At 31.9% G+C, this 13,921-nt stretch overlaps 2 protein-coding genes across 2 annotated transcripts; both read right to left on the reverse strand.

Moving 5' to 3' along the window:
* Nucleotides 1–551: 551 nt before the first annotated feature.
* LOC108773203 (sodium- and chloride-dependent GABA transporter 1) lies at nucleotides 552–10,072 on the reverse strand. The gene is made up of 11 exons (XM_018538937.1): nucleotides 9,851–10,072; nucleotides 5,972–6,277; nucleotides 5,206–5,340; nucleotides 4,753–4,881; nucleotides 4,553–4,682; nucleotides 3,413–3,784; nucleotides 2,799–3,015; nucleotides 1,769–1,921; nucleotides 1,437–1,640; nucleotides 854–1,024; nucleotides 552–689 (listed from the first exon to the last, which is right to left on the reverse strand). Exons 2-11 carry the CDS (start codon nucleotides 6,270–6,272, stop codon nucleotides 552–554), a joined length of 1,950 nt encoding a protein of 649 aa, XP_018394439.1. The 5' UTR covers nucleotides 6,273–6,277; nucleotides 9,851–10,072.
* A 1,232-nt stretch (nucleotides 10,073–11,304) lies between these two features.
* LOC108773149 (uncharacterized) lies at nucleotides 11,305–13,285 on the reverse strand. Its single transcript, XM_018538873.1, has 5 exons — nucleotides 13,040–13,285; nucleotides 12,877–12,972; nucleotides 12,199–12,449; nucleotides 11,821–12,070; nucleotides 11,305–11,400 (listed from the first exon to the last, which is right to left on the reverse strand). The coding sequence occupies exons 1-5, from the start codon at nucleotides 13,283–13,285 to the stop codon at nucleotides 11,305–11,307; spliced, it is 939 nt and encodes a 312-aa protein (XP_018394375.1).
* Nucleotides 13,286–13,921: the final 636 nt, after the last annotated feature.

A 13,921-nucleotide genomic window follows, 5' to 3' on the forward strand; every position in this document is an offset into this window, starting at 1 on the left:
GCTATATTTTATATATCAACAAAGATTTTAAATAATCAAATTTTGAACATGTCTTATGAGACAATATATCCTTATTTTTTTGTAAACATAATCCGTTATTAAATTTAATATATTGTAATACTATATATAATTATCATATATATTTATTATAAATAATTTCTCTTAAAGAAAATTTTTTCAAAAATTGTTTCTTTAATTTAAAAGAATTTAAATATTATTAAAATATCATTATATAATATTAAGATGTTAAAATGTTACAATCAACCAGCTATTAAAGAATTAAGGAGAATCTTTGACATTCTTATTAGAAATACATCACTGAAGAAATATATTTACTGTCTTATTATTAAATAAATAATAGTATAATGATTGCTTAACTGAGCATACTACATGAAACTAATTAATTTGACACGCGTCCATTTTGACACAAATTACTACTGAATGTCCAATCGTGCTGGACCCACTATATATAGGTATATATTTATCTTACTATAAATATTACTTTTACAATAAGTGTAACCTAACAAGTTAGAAGTAACCGCTAACGCTAATCATGTTTGACTCAGGAAACTGTTATTTTTTGTAATTAAGCCTGCGCTGCTCTCTGACATAGGTATCACGGCTGACTTCTCGCCTTTCGGTAATTTTGCATGCGATTTTATGTTTGGTTGTAGACCCTTCAGGATGTTCTGAAAAATAAAATACATATTTACATCTACAATTCAAATGAAGTCCGCAGCAATGATTATGGCCATTATGTGTGATATATGCACGATATGAACACGAATAACGCGAGGTAACTTTTTCATATGCATTATGCATATAATTTGCACGCGAAAATGTACAAATTTACCTCTTTAAATGATCCTGGCGTACTTATTACGTAATATAACGCATATCCTGGTATCCAAACCATAGATGAAAGACTCAAACATACGCCAACTACTTCTGCCCACGTGGGATACTCGTAGCTGCTGCCATATTTCAGTGGTTTGTATTGCACGATTTGGAATACGAAAATAAACTGGAAAAGTAAAAAAAAGTTTTTAATTTTATTGCAAATAACATATTTTACATAATAATTTCCACGAATTACACTGTAAAGAGAGTATGTAAAATTATATAATTAATATGTGTAAAAATTACACATTTATAGTAAAAAATATATAAAATTATGTATTTTACAAAAATTAATACATACTTTTATCTCTAATAAAGAAGAATAATTTTTGTTTACATATATATTACAAATAGTGAATAAAAATTTTGACGTTTACTTGTATCTAAATATACATCGTTAATAGTGAATTTCAAAATTACTCACTATAAATGTTGTAATTTTTTTACAACGTAGTCCACGATCAATTCTCTTTAAAGGAAACAGTAATTTTTATCTATTATAACTATAAGATGTAATACGCAAATGTCGTACTTACGAGCATAATCACGGGTGCAAGTACAACCCAGCATATGTACCAGAATTTATTTAATCGAATACCCATCATTTGATGCACGCAGTCACAGAACTTCTTTGCTCCGAAAATCCATGATATTGCGATTGTTTGGAAGAAACAAACCCACAGAATAGACATTCCGCTCGCGGAGTAGAAGTCCATCAGTTGGAAAATATAAATTCCTCCCTAAAGTACAAACGTAACATTTACATTTTCTTTTTGTTAATAAAATTCTATTGTTGATAAATTACTCTTGAAGATTTAATTGTTCCTCTCATATGTATACATATAGAAATGTGTTCTTGAATACTAACATTTGTAACCATCGGAATTCCAAGAGCAAACATTATCAGGCAGATTGCGATGGTGAACTTGATTCTATGTGGACGAAGTATATCCGGCCAATAGTCAACCATACCGGTTATGAAGGATTCTACGATGCAAAATTCACTGTCGATGCCGAGAATCTGTGTGAAAACGAAATAATTCATATATAATTTAATATTATTTAAATGATGACAAACGAAACAATTCTAGTTCTTCCATATGTTTAACCATTGCTCTAAAATCTAGATTAAAATTTAATATGATACGCATTACAATATTACATTAACATTGATACGTATTTAATAATAATTAGCTATAAATATATTTTTTACTATTGACTACACCAAGCCTGTCCAAAACTGAGTTTGTGAGTTAAATATTGCATCTCTACTATCGTCTTGTTGAGCGAGATAGATAGAAGATAAAAAAGATAAATGCTAAAGCAGTTAATTCACTAGACAGAGCTTCTTTTTCTTACTCGCTCAACGAGATGATGGAGAGAGACAAGTGTTTAGCTAAGTTTTAAACAAGCTGTACATGATTAATCTTTAATCCATTTTGTATAAAATAATTACATGAATTACAATTTGAGCTAAAAGATTATAAATCAAATTAACATTCTTACAAAAAAAAAACTGAACAACAAAAATTAATTGAATTCATAAATTGTGAAATTGTTAATACAAAATACAATATAAACGTTACTATTTATATCCTTATGCTGATACAACTTTTTGTATAAGTTAGCTAATATTTTACACTGTTCAAAATAATAATTCGTTTCAAAAGAAGAAAATACTTTTTTAAGCATTTTCTTAGTTAACTTATTTTAGCTTTGCATAAATCGTTTCTACAGATATTTCACAATTTTTTAAAACAAAAACGATGTTAAATGACGATGTATAGAGAGAAACTTCCTGCCGAGGACGATAAGGTGTTCAAATCCTTTTACAGTGATGCACATGAAAAACATAGACGGCGACAGCCGATTCCGTCGTTGGAATAACAATTTCTTACGAGCAGCATAACGAAGAATATAATGGCCCACAACGAAGCACCGGGTAGCTTCAAAACGACCTCGGGATACGTGAGGAAGACGAGACCAGGTCCGCTCTTGACAACCTCGGACACCTGCGTTTGCTGTTCTTGGGCGATGTGACCCAGTATCGAAAACGTTACGCAACCGGCCAGAAGACATGTCAGGGTGTTGACTACGCAAGTGATTATTGCGTCTCTGCAAGACAAAACTCCCTTTTTGAAAGACTCCAGCAGCGACGACATCACGTTTAGTGCGTCGTGGTTAAAGACTAGAGCACCTTAAAACCATAACTTCTTTCTCGATTTTAATTTACGAAATAAGACCAAGGAAATCTGAAATGGCTAAAGTAACGATATACATGGATTGTTCGAGCCACTTGGAATTGCGAGATTAAATTAAGTTGGATTAGAGAAACGTATATGTGTTCTTATCATCTTTTTTTTTCTTTTCTTATTCTTCATATATTGGTGCCTCGACATTCTGACGGAAAATTGATCAGATAAGCAAAATCTATTATCAAAATTTAACGCTATGAAAGCGAGACGTCTTGTCGGTGTCCAGCCAGATCGGATGGAACGTATAAATAGCTTACCTATAACAATTATGATGGAACTTGTTGTATGAGCCCAGAGCGGGCAGGGCACCGGTGCCGATGCTGTACGCGAAGAAGATCTGGGTTGCGCCGTCTATCCACGGTCCAGGACTGAGCAACTCCTCCCATCGTGGCGTCACGTAGTAAAGCAAACCGTCATAGGAACCCTCCAACGTCACCGCTCTTCCCAAAAGAATGAAAAGCACCACGTACGGGAACAAGGCTGAAAACCAGATGATCTTACCGCTCTGATGAAGACCGCGACGGATGATAAGGTAAACGAGTAGCCAGCCGATAATCAGGCAGCCTAACAACTCCCATTGGATCTTGCCAATGCTCTCAATGCCGGACGTGATGCCGAGGACTCGTTGACTGAAAATTCAACACCGTTCTGTTAATTCAGCGTAAAGTTACTATAATTGGCATAAGCATAAAATATCGTAAACATTATTTTACAAAGTGCTTCTGAAAAGAAAAATGTAAACAATATCTGGATTTAAACATAAATAATGGACGTAAATAGGCATAAGGATAAATATTAGATTGAATTAGAATTATGCATATTATAGCACTAATAATGTACACGAGCGAAAATTGTATTTCACATCGTGATGATTTTTATTTTGCCTGACTTACTTCCTGAGGATTATTTAATTTATGTTTGATAATATTATATTTATCTAATTTATGATAATAGTTGCTAAATTACATTAATTAAATTGCAAAAATGTGATGCACATATATGTATATTGCTAGTAATATTATTATATACCATCGAAATTATACGTTACGTAAACGAATTTATACACGAGGGAACTCTGCTATGACCTGATTTAAGGAAATTAATGTTGCATTTTTCTTATAGTAATCACGTAAATCCCCTAATAATGTTTATCTTATATCACAGCCTTATTCATAAGCATTTCTCACAAGGGGATATAAATCTGACGCATATACTGACGCGTATACTATTTCATTAAACTCAATGTTTTTGTATTTGAAAAGTTCCTTAGATTAAAGAATTATTTTTAAAAAATTAAATGAGATTGAGCGTTTTTCTTTTATTTTCCATATTCATTATAAACAGTATTTTATAAGCGTTTTTTATTTTATAGTAATTTTTAATATTTATTTACTTACTCCCAATACTCCTCTACCGGTGTGGTATGATGACAGGTATTATTTTCAGCAAAATTTGAACAGTTTATTTTCTCGTGCATACTGCTTTCTTGGTTCGCATCATAACAATAATCCGTGTTCCACCAGTTTCCTGAAATTTTTTTTTTATAAAATATATATTATGTTAATGTGTTTAATATTAAGATAGATGTGTTATTTACCACATTCACTCCAAGGTACTCTCGGTAAATTCACAAACATGCTAATTAGGTAAAAAAGGGTCCAAGCAATAATTATGCAGTAATATACGTCCAGGAAAAATACAATGGTCATTGTAGCGTATCCTACACCTGAAATCCGATAATATATTATGCATTGTTAAATTAAAAATGTTTATTAACAATAAATTTTAATACATATTTCTTTGAAAAATACTAAATAAACGTTTACTTACAGTAAATAAATATTTATTCTAAATATTAAAAAATGATAGTTAAATTAAATTAATAGTTTTTGTATCAAGTAAATATATGTTTACATTTGATAACTATTTACTTAGAACTGCTCAAACAAATATGTATTTGTTAAAATTTAGTGTTTTAAATACAATTTGTTATTGACGTATTTAAACTGTATGATTTTAATTCTAAAAGATGTAAAAAAATAATTATTACCTTGCAATAATGGACACAATTGTCCCACTAGCGACATTCCGCCAGCTCCAAGATATTGTCCAATGGCGACTTCTTGAAAAAATATAGGAATTCCACAAAACAGCATTGCAATGCCGTAAGTGATCAGAAAAGCTCCTGTATAAAAATTCGAAAATTTGTTTAAAAAACACTTATTCTTTCATATCAATATTAATAATTATTATTTTTAATACAAGTAAGTATAAACAATCTATTGGCCGCAGTCTAAAGCAACTTGTCTTTACCCTTTTTTTTATTTTATTTTGTTTTACATGAACATAAAAGAAATGTTAGTACCGAGACAGTAATTAAACTCGAGAAGGCCGCGGTTATTCAATTTTAGCGCATGCCGTTCCCATCATATTAAAAGGATTGCATGACTTAAACTAGAGAAGTAATTATGGACGCCACTGAAATCCGATGCTGTCTCATCCCCGACTATAGTGGCAAATTTAATGCTCTGGAGAAATTTAATGCTTCTAAATGGAATAACAGAGTTGTGTTACGGTTTCTGTTAAAACTTTACATTAAAATAATCGATCAAAAGTAAAAATTATACAAAACTTTAGCTATACAAGAATATTCTTTATCTTAGATACGTACATATGTTAGCAAAGTAATCTTTTTATTTTGATAAAAAGTTTTCGGCAATTTGCAATACAATTATAAATTTAAACGATCGAAATTTTAATGATTTATTTTATTGATATATGTATCATATAATATAAATCTAGTATCATCCACTTACCACCGCCATTTTTATAACATAGATAAGGGAACCGCCAGACATTTCCTAATCCGACGGAAACACTTATGCAAGAAAATAGGAAGTCCAATTTATTGTCCCAACCGCCGCGTTCGGCATCCTCCTCTCTATTACCGATCTCAGTCATTTTACCCTGTGGCGAAGACACCGTCATCTTCGGCACGGTACGAGACGGCTCGCGCCTCTTATCCGTCGCCACCGATTTGGCCTTGAATTGTATGAAGGTCTGGTCGGGGTCGACCTGATCCTTCTCCTCGCCCCAGTAATACATTTTCTCCGCCATGGAGTCTGAAACGCACCGAAAATTGATACTGAGTATCTATAGGAGGAAACTCTAAGGCAGACCTTGAACGTAATTGGAAGGATGAAACGCAAATTCTTATGGCCTTCGTGCGATCGATTATCATGATTTTGTCCTATCTAATAACGCAGTTAAGTAATAATTCCGCTAGAAAGGACACGCGATGTCTTACTATACTTCGTAGAGAATATATATAAGATAAAAATCTTTATATTCATTCTTTTAATATTTTGTGAAAAATTAAAAATAGGTTGATAAATAAAACGTTATAAACATTAATTCTATGCAAATAGAATTTAATCTTCAAAATCACATATAGTTAATGTAACTATATATGCATTTAAACATTTTATCTCTTTAAATTTCTTTAAAAGTTAACTTTCGAAATATTTAGGTTTCTTTCTGTTTCTTTAAGCTCCTTTCAGAAAGAGAGATACTATAGAACTTTTACCTTTTCCTCCTATTACCAGTTTATAAAATTTCGCAAATTATAATACATATAATTAATACCTCTTTGGTTCAACCAATTATGCAAATTTCTTTCAATGCAAATTAATTGGATATTAGCGACGATTAGATTTCCGAGAACGCAGTGATACATATGCATATTTTTTTCCAACACCGACATTTCGCCATGACCTCTATTACATTCGGAGGAAAAAAGCGATGCTATAACAGTAAATTTCTCCGCCTACGTTCTGATAAAGCCTAGCACGCAATTGCATAGTATGCAATTACTAGTGTCGTTCAGGGGTTGTGTTTCCGATAAAACTCTACTAAGTTTCGTTTACCTCTCCAATTTTTCAATAGATAGTTTGTAAAGAGCATATGTAATGTATATGGACATAATCTCGTTGACCTTTTGAATAATATCATGTTAAATGGCACAAGTATACTGAAAATGAATTGCTCTAATAACAGTGTAGAATTTTTAATGTGTTCAGTACTGTGTATCATAACTGTTTTCAAAACAATTTCTAAAAATATATAATACAAAAGAATATATTATAATAATTTCTCGTATTTCGATTTTTCGAGAATAACAGAATATATCTCTTAATGCATTTATCCTTTATTAGTTATTTAAATTTAGAATTCTTAAAGTTGTAATTTGAATACTTTTCCGATTGTTGTAAATATGTTTATATATATAAAATGTTAATTTTCTTTAAAAAAGATAAATTTAAATTTTACATTAAAAATGATAAAGTTATTAAAGCTACAGATTATATCAAGCTATTCAGAACAGTTTCTAAATTTACATTAAATTTACATAGAACATTTCTCGTAAAATTTTTCGGTAATAACAGATATCTCTCGCGTCTAATTTTCCTTTTTAATCTCAAAATTATAGTACAATCTGCAGAATACTTTTTCCAATTATATTGTGCCAATTTTTATATATGTAAAATAATATTTTTTTTATAAAAAGAAAACGAATTTTAATCTCACAGAAAAACATAAAAATAATTAAAGTCCTCCAGTAATATTTTTTTATATTTATATTCTATTACTTGTTATTTTTACTATATTTTTTCAAACAATTTAAAATCATATTTTTTTCTCGGAAAGAGAATCATCTTCACATTTCACTAACTTTTAATATTCAACATATTCGTGATTGATATTGCGATTAAATTTTTTACATTAAAAAACAAATTTACATTGAATTAACCGAAAGATAAATTTCCACTTGCAATTCTGGATATCTTTAAGAATCATTTGCTTTAATTTAATGTCAACATCGCATTAATTGAATTCAACTACCTATAATTACATTTTTTTCCCTCTATTATACCCATATCAGAAAGGATAATAGAGATAATCATTCAGCCAAATTTGTTTATTCCGGATTGCAGTATTCTGGTATTTTCGACAGCTTTATATTTTTCGCAAAACCGTGCTTTGAATTTCGGTGACCAGTGCGGAACCTATGCAACCGGTTTCCTATTCAACGTAACGTATCGCGACCATTCGTGCGTATTGTCGTAGCTACACGCATGTTTGCTCATATATCGCGTGTGTTCGCTCATTCTCATTCATCTCCCTTCTCCAGGAATTCTCTCCCTATTTCTTTTACTATTGTAACCCACTCGATTCAGGATTGGCAATGAAGGGGGTGCACGTGCCAAGTAATATATACACATGCCTACGTACTTGTGTGTATGTAACGTGCATATGTTTGCGTTTATTTGCGCGCGCGCGCGCGTCGTTGGCCGTGCGCGTGCTCCACGCTCATGGATGCTGGACGCAAAATCAATATCAAGTTTACATCGCGTCTATGTACACACGTGGACCGTGAATCTCATCGTAAAATTCGGACCCGTCGCAACGTCGAGGTCGCTGATACTCAATCGGATTGCAATTGCGTCAGAACGTGATTGTACTAGTACTGGAATCAATCGGGAATTTTGAATTAAAGGATGGGTAGGGGGCCACGTAAAAAATATAGAAACGCTGAAAAATAAAAACTCGCAGAGAATTTAATAACGAAGTGAAAGATAAATTTTCAAGCGACACGCGATCGTGTTGAATTGAAAATATAAGTACTTTACGTAATTTATAATAAATAAAAAGTAAATTATACAAATATTAAAAATATTATTTCAGCAAAAGAGGCATTAAATTCTTTACATATTTTTATAATTCTTCTCTGAAACAGATGATAAAATTAATAATTAATTATTTCCTAATCTAATACTTTATTTTTATAGCACGTGCTAATGAAGTTATATTTAGTATTGTTTAACTTCACAAAGTTAATTTGCGTTATTTAATATTTTCTACATTTAATCAAATTGATGTTTTTAAAGATAAGCTAATAAAGGAATGAATTTAATATCATACATTCTTTTATGAAAAACGATCATACATATACAAAGGTTAGATGATAATTACAGCTTAATTGAAAAAGAAATAAATATGTTCAATAGTATAATTTAATTTTCTCTTGTTTAACTAGGATTACAATATTTGAAAATTACAATTTATAAATTTATAATACGTACATAGTGTAATGCTACGTTCATTCTTGCCATAATTAATAGTCCTTACATGAGATGACGATGCAGCTGCTGCATCATGCGCTTGACTGCGCGAGGGAAATACTTAATCGTTAAATGAATCGCGTAGGTCGTGTACGAATATAATCCTGATCCATTACATGCTTATCGATTATCAGGTACTTGAATTAGGTTTGTTTATGGTTTGTTTAGGTTCATTATTAATTACAACGCATTGCGTTACCAGCGTTGTCGTTTCTCAGATGCATAACTTTGTGCAATCTCTTTCTAATATTATATATATAATAAGTATAATTATTTATTTACTACCTGATGTAATTAGATGTTAATAATTCGCGTCTCAGTCGCGATGAAAAAAGTTTTTGTTTTCTTAACATCATTTTATTTATGCTAAATTCTAGATATAGAAGCATTTAGATCATTCAGACAAACGAAACGAATGCAAATATTTTCATGTCTCAGTCTGCTGCGATGTTTATGTAAAAAATTGATGAAAATCTAAATTTATTATGATTTTTCAAATCTTGATCGTCTTACCAAGGAATGTTCACAAAATTCCGATGTAGCAGCCGTGACCGTCGATTTTTTGTGTCTGGTAACAGTCGCAAAATTCAATACTGCGTATAATCACATCGTACAAGGCAGCAGACGTTAGTTACGCCGCGTAGGACCGTTCACGCCCGATTCCGCTTCGAAAGACCAAATTCTCTCCTGAATCTTTCCAAGATGGTTTTCCCAACCGGAAATCGATCCCACGGTGAGTCACGGGTATTCACTTGCCAAGGGTGATGTAACGAAAAGCGCACTTTCGGAATGAACGAGGTTTATTGATGTACGTCGTGTTGGTCACGAATATCTGCGACCTACCTCACAAGGGTTGTAGTTACAGAATAATGCTCCGGTTCAAGATGGGGAATGTTACCCCTTTCGGACGCATGCGCAGAAATGCGCATCCCCCTAGCCGGCGAAGCAAGGTGACGGAGTCCTGGGGTCTGGCGGAGGCGGCAGGACCTTTTACTCGATAAATAATCAAAGGGATTGAAGAGGGTGGCTTGATATGTATATCGGGCTTCATAAAGCTCTTTTAAAGATACTAACGAGGAGATCGTCATCGTTTAATTTATTTTTTTTACACAGCTTAAATCTTTTTTTCATGATACTTTTCACAATATTTTTTATTACATTCTACGAAATTAATAAAAACGATTCATAACATATTGTTATTTATCTGATCAAAATTTCGTGGAAAAAATAAAATTTTAATATTAAAAAAATTATTTATAAAATATTGAAGAAATAATGTACTCTAATCAGATTTAATGGTGAATATATAAATAATATCTTTTATTATATTTAATTCTTAGTCTTAACGTTATTAATAAAATAAAAAATTTTAATCCATATTGATAGGTTATCGATAAAATTATCATCACAACAAACATTATATTGAGTGCTTGGGATGATTGATGTATATATACGTATTACAGTTTATTATAAATCTGTAATATGAAAAAAGAAAGAATATATATAAATATTAGAGAAATTTATATGAACTAAATATTAAAAATGTATACATTTATTTGTAAAAAAGTTTTATATACATACACATACTGTATTAATATAATTGATAGCATGTGTGCGACCTTATGTAATGTTACGCACATTATTTTTACGTAACTATTGTATTTCTTTAATGGTCATTCGACTATCGTTTAATCTCAAAAATGAAGTTTTGGTTTTACATATTATACGTATAAAATATTTTTGTAAAGTTTTATAAATTTTTTTGGAGCATAAATGTTAGATAATTAAAAAAATCTTATCAATATATATAAATGCCGCGGCGTGCCGACTCGTTGTTTATGTAAATTAAATATTATCTGCGAAATTGACGCGCCACGAATACGTTTCGAGAATGCGTTTTCCCAGTGAGCATTGCTCAATCGAAGAGCTCTTCGATGACGATGTTCAATGAACATTGACAAGTCCTTTCAACATTCGCTTGATTGCTCGTTGGAATTGCTCGGTATCACGGTGTGACAGCCGCGTCGGTTTCGCAATTGCTTAGTCGCGAATTTATCAGGATCCTGAAAACCAAATCCGTGGTCGCGATCATATTAAGACTTTTTTTGAAATTCTAATTGTTGCAGTCGCATTTTTTTAAACACAATTATGCTTTTCTTTAAGATTTTAGTGGAATTTTTAAAATGTTAGAACTTTTCGTCTTAAAAAAGTGACTTCAGTTTACAGACTCCTCTATCTACACTAATTTTATAGTAAAATAAAATTTTCATTTTATTACACGCGCGCGTATAAAATACTTGTGTAAAAAATTTTATAAATTTTTTTTGGGGCATAAATATTAAAAATCTTATTGATGTACATAAATATATTATCTTTTACTAGAAAATTAAAGATAACAGGGAGTAATAAAATGTGAGGTAGATCTCTCTCTTTCTCTCTCCACACACGCACACGCACACACAAAATTATTGTTACATCGTTACCTGAACGTCATTAGCGCCTGCCACGGTTTGAAAGGATTTCATTGACATTTTCCGCTGCATTTCCTTGAACGAAGAGAAATTTGGTTGCGGCATCCAATTCGTTCCGTAAGAAATCGGATGTATATCCCCACGCGGCGCGTTGTTTATATCATTCGACATTTCTAAGCGGTCGTCGTCGCAAACTATACTCATTTCGCCCTCGTCCAATATCGCGTTCGCTTCGGTAGTTAGGGGTATCTCCTCTTGCGCTCTGAGAATAAAAATATGTGTGATACACACACACATACAACATTATTTTCCTCATTTTATTTTCTGCTTCTGCAACGAAAGCTAATGTACGAAAGGAGATCATTTTAAAACACAAATTGCAATACTAACCCGTCCTCTGACCATTCCATACATAATTTAACCATTGCAAGCGCATTCCAAAATTTAACTAAAGATTCTTTAACAAACGTTTCCACGCGATCTGTAGAGTTTGCACATCCCAAAGCAATTACCGCAATTGTCATCGTGATAATCCAACTAATAAAACAGGCCGACATTATCGGTGGCTGTATGGATACAGGATAGTATGAAGACCAGACATGTTGCCACCAGGGATATGAAATATCACGATATTCAGATTCCTTTATCAATAATAGAAATTTTTTAAATATTATATCACTTAGAATGTTTAAATTAATTATCATAATTAGCATAATTAATTATTTCAAGCTTGTGTAAACTAACTATTATATAGTAAATTTAATTAATTACATTTTATAATTAACTTAATAATTATCTAATTTTAGGCTTAGTAATTAGTTTACATAGACTTATAATAACTCTCTCTCACAATTATACTAATTATAATAATCAATTCAGACTAAAATTCACTTCTACGAAATACTGTAATATTTTATTCTTCGGGATAAGCTTTAGAAAATCGTTTCTTCTTTTTCGACATATACATGCTTTATTTTCTCTTACATAAAAGCGGACAATTCAAGCGTTACGAAAGCGATTCCTTTGTTGGTTACAAAAAGATAATAATATAATAATGAGTCCACTCACGTAACTCCAATAATGCCAGACGCTGCAATAAAGTATCCTTTGGAGGATCAGCCATAACCATAAAAGCGCATTAACTGCGAGCCAACTAACTGACACCTTGAAAAACGCACGTGTATACAGAAGGGCATTAGCCCTAACATGTGAAATGCGATGATTTTGGTACCTGAAATATTTTGTAAATAAATGTCCCTCCTACGATGTTCATAATCCGCGTGGAGGACGGAGGATTCTTCCAAAGGATGAGTACCACGGCTGTTAGGATTAGGAAGGATGGCAGGGTGTGGATAAAGTCTGGCCCAACTGCGATTTTCGCATATTCACGGAAAACCTTGTGTCGCAGAAGTAGAATCTCGTGGGGCACGGAAAACAAGGTCCCTATCTGCGTGTGCAACGCGCTTAGGCAAGACATTACTGACAAGGCTTACGTGTCAGCCTGGCTTTTCGGAATTATCTGTCACCGCGAAAGAACGAATCGCGGTTATAGTAGTTACACCCAGACATCGAAACGCCTGACGTGCGCGGAAATGAACCGTATAGCGCCTATCGTTTGTTCGAGGAAGGAAACGAGTGTCGACAGAAACATTGATATATTCGCGATTGATTCGCGCACTAATTCCGTTTGTCGATGTATATTATCAAAGTGTTCAAAGTACCTATCATAGAACAAGTCAGAATAGATTTCGATTGAAATTATTTAATTATTCCTCAAATTTCTCTTGTATTTTCTAGAGAAAACGGAATAATTCCGATCAAAAATTTATTCCAATTTGTTCCATGATAGGTGCCCTAAATGAATTATGCATATTATATGTAGATAATATTCAAAATAGATTATGTGTATTATAGAAGTATTCTGAACAGATTTCGATCGAAATTGTTCAATTGTTCTTCAGATTTCTACTCTCTAATAGTTTTCTACTCTCTAAAATTTTTAGAGTGAATCTCACTTTGAAGAATAAAATCTTACCCTATAAGATAATTCATCCTTTAATTTGTTTAAAAATTGATTTAATTTTTATTCTTTAGTGCAAGATTCTATTCTAAA

The sequence above is a fragment of the Cyphomyrmex costatus genome, unplaced genomic scaffold, assembly GCF_001594065.2.
Source record: "Cyphomyrmex costatus isolate MS0001 unplaced genomic scaffold, Ccosl1.0 scaffold2, whole genome shotgun sequence".
NCBI lineage: Eukaryota > Metazoa > Arthropoda > Insecta > Hymenoptera > Formicidae > Cyphomyrmex > Cyphomyrmex costatus.

Coding starts and splice junctions, on each gene's coding strand:
- LOC108773203 (XM_018538937.1), bottom strand. CDS start 6,272: ATGGCGGAGAAAATGTATTACTGGGGCGAGGAGAAGGATCAGGTCGAC. Junction 4,882..5,205: donor ATTGTGTCCATTATTGCAAG/GTAATAATTATT, acceptor ATCGGATTTCAG/GTGTAGGATACGCTACAATG. Junction 4,683..4,752: donor AGTACCTTGGAGTGAATGTG/GTAAATAACACA, acceptor AAAAAATTTCAG/GAAACTGGTGGAACACGGAT.
- LOC108773149 (XM_018538873.1), bottom strand. CDS start 13,285: ATGTCTTGCCTAAGCGCGTTGCACACGCAGATAGGGACCTTGTTTTCC. Junction 12,450..12,876: donor TCTGGCATTATTGGAGTTAC/GTGAGTGGACTC, acceptor TTATTGATAAAG/GAATCTGAATATCGTGATAT. Junction 11,401..11,820: donor CAGGCGCTAATGACGTTCAG/GTAACGATGTAA, acceptor TTTGGTTTTCAG/GATCCTGATAAATTCGCGAC.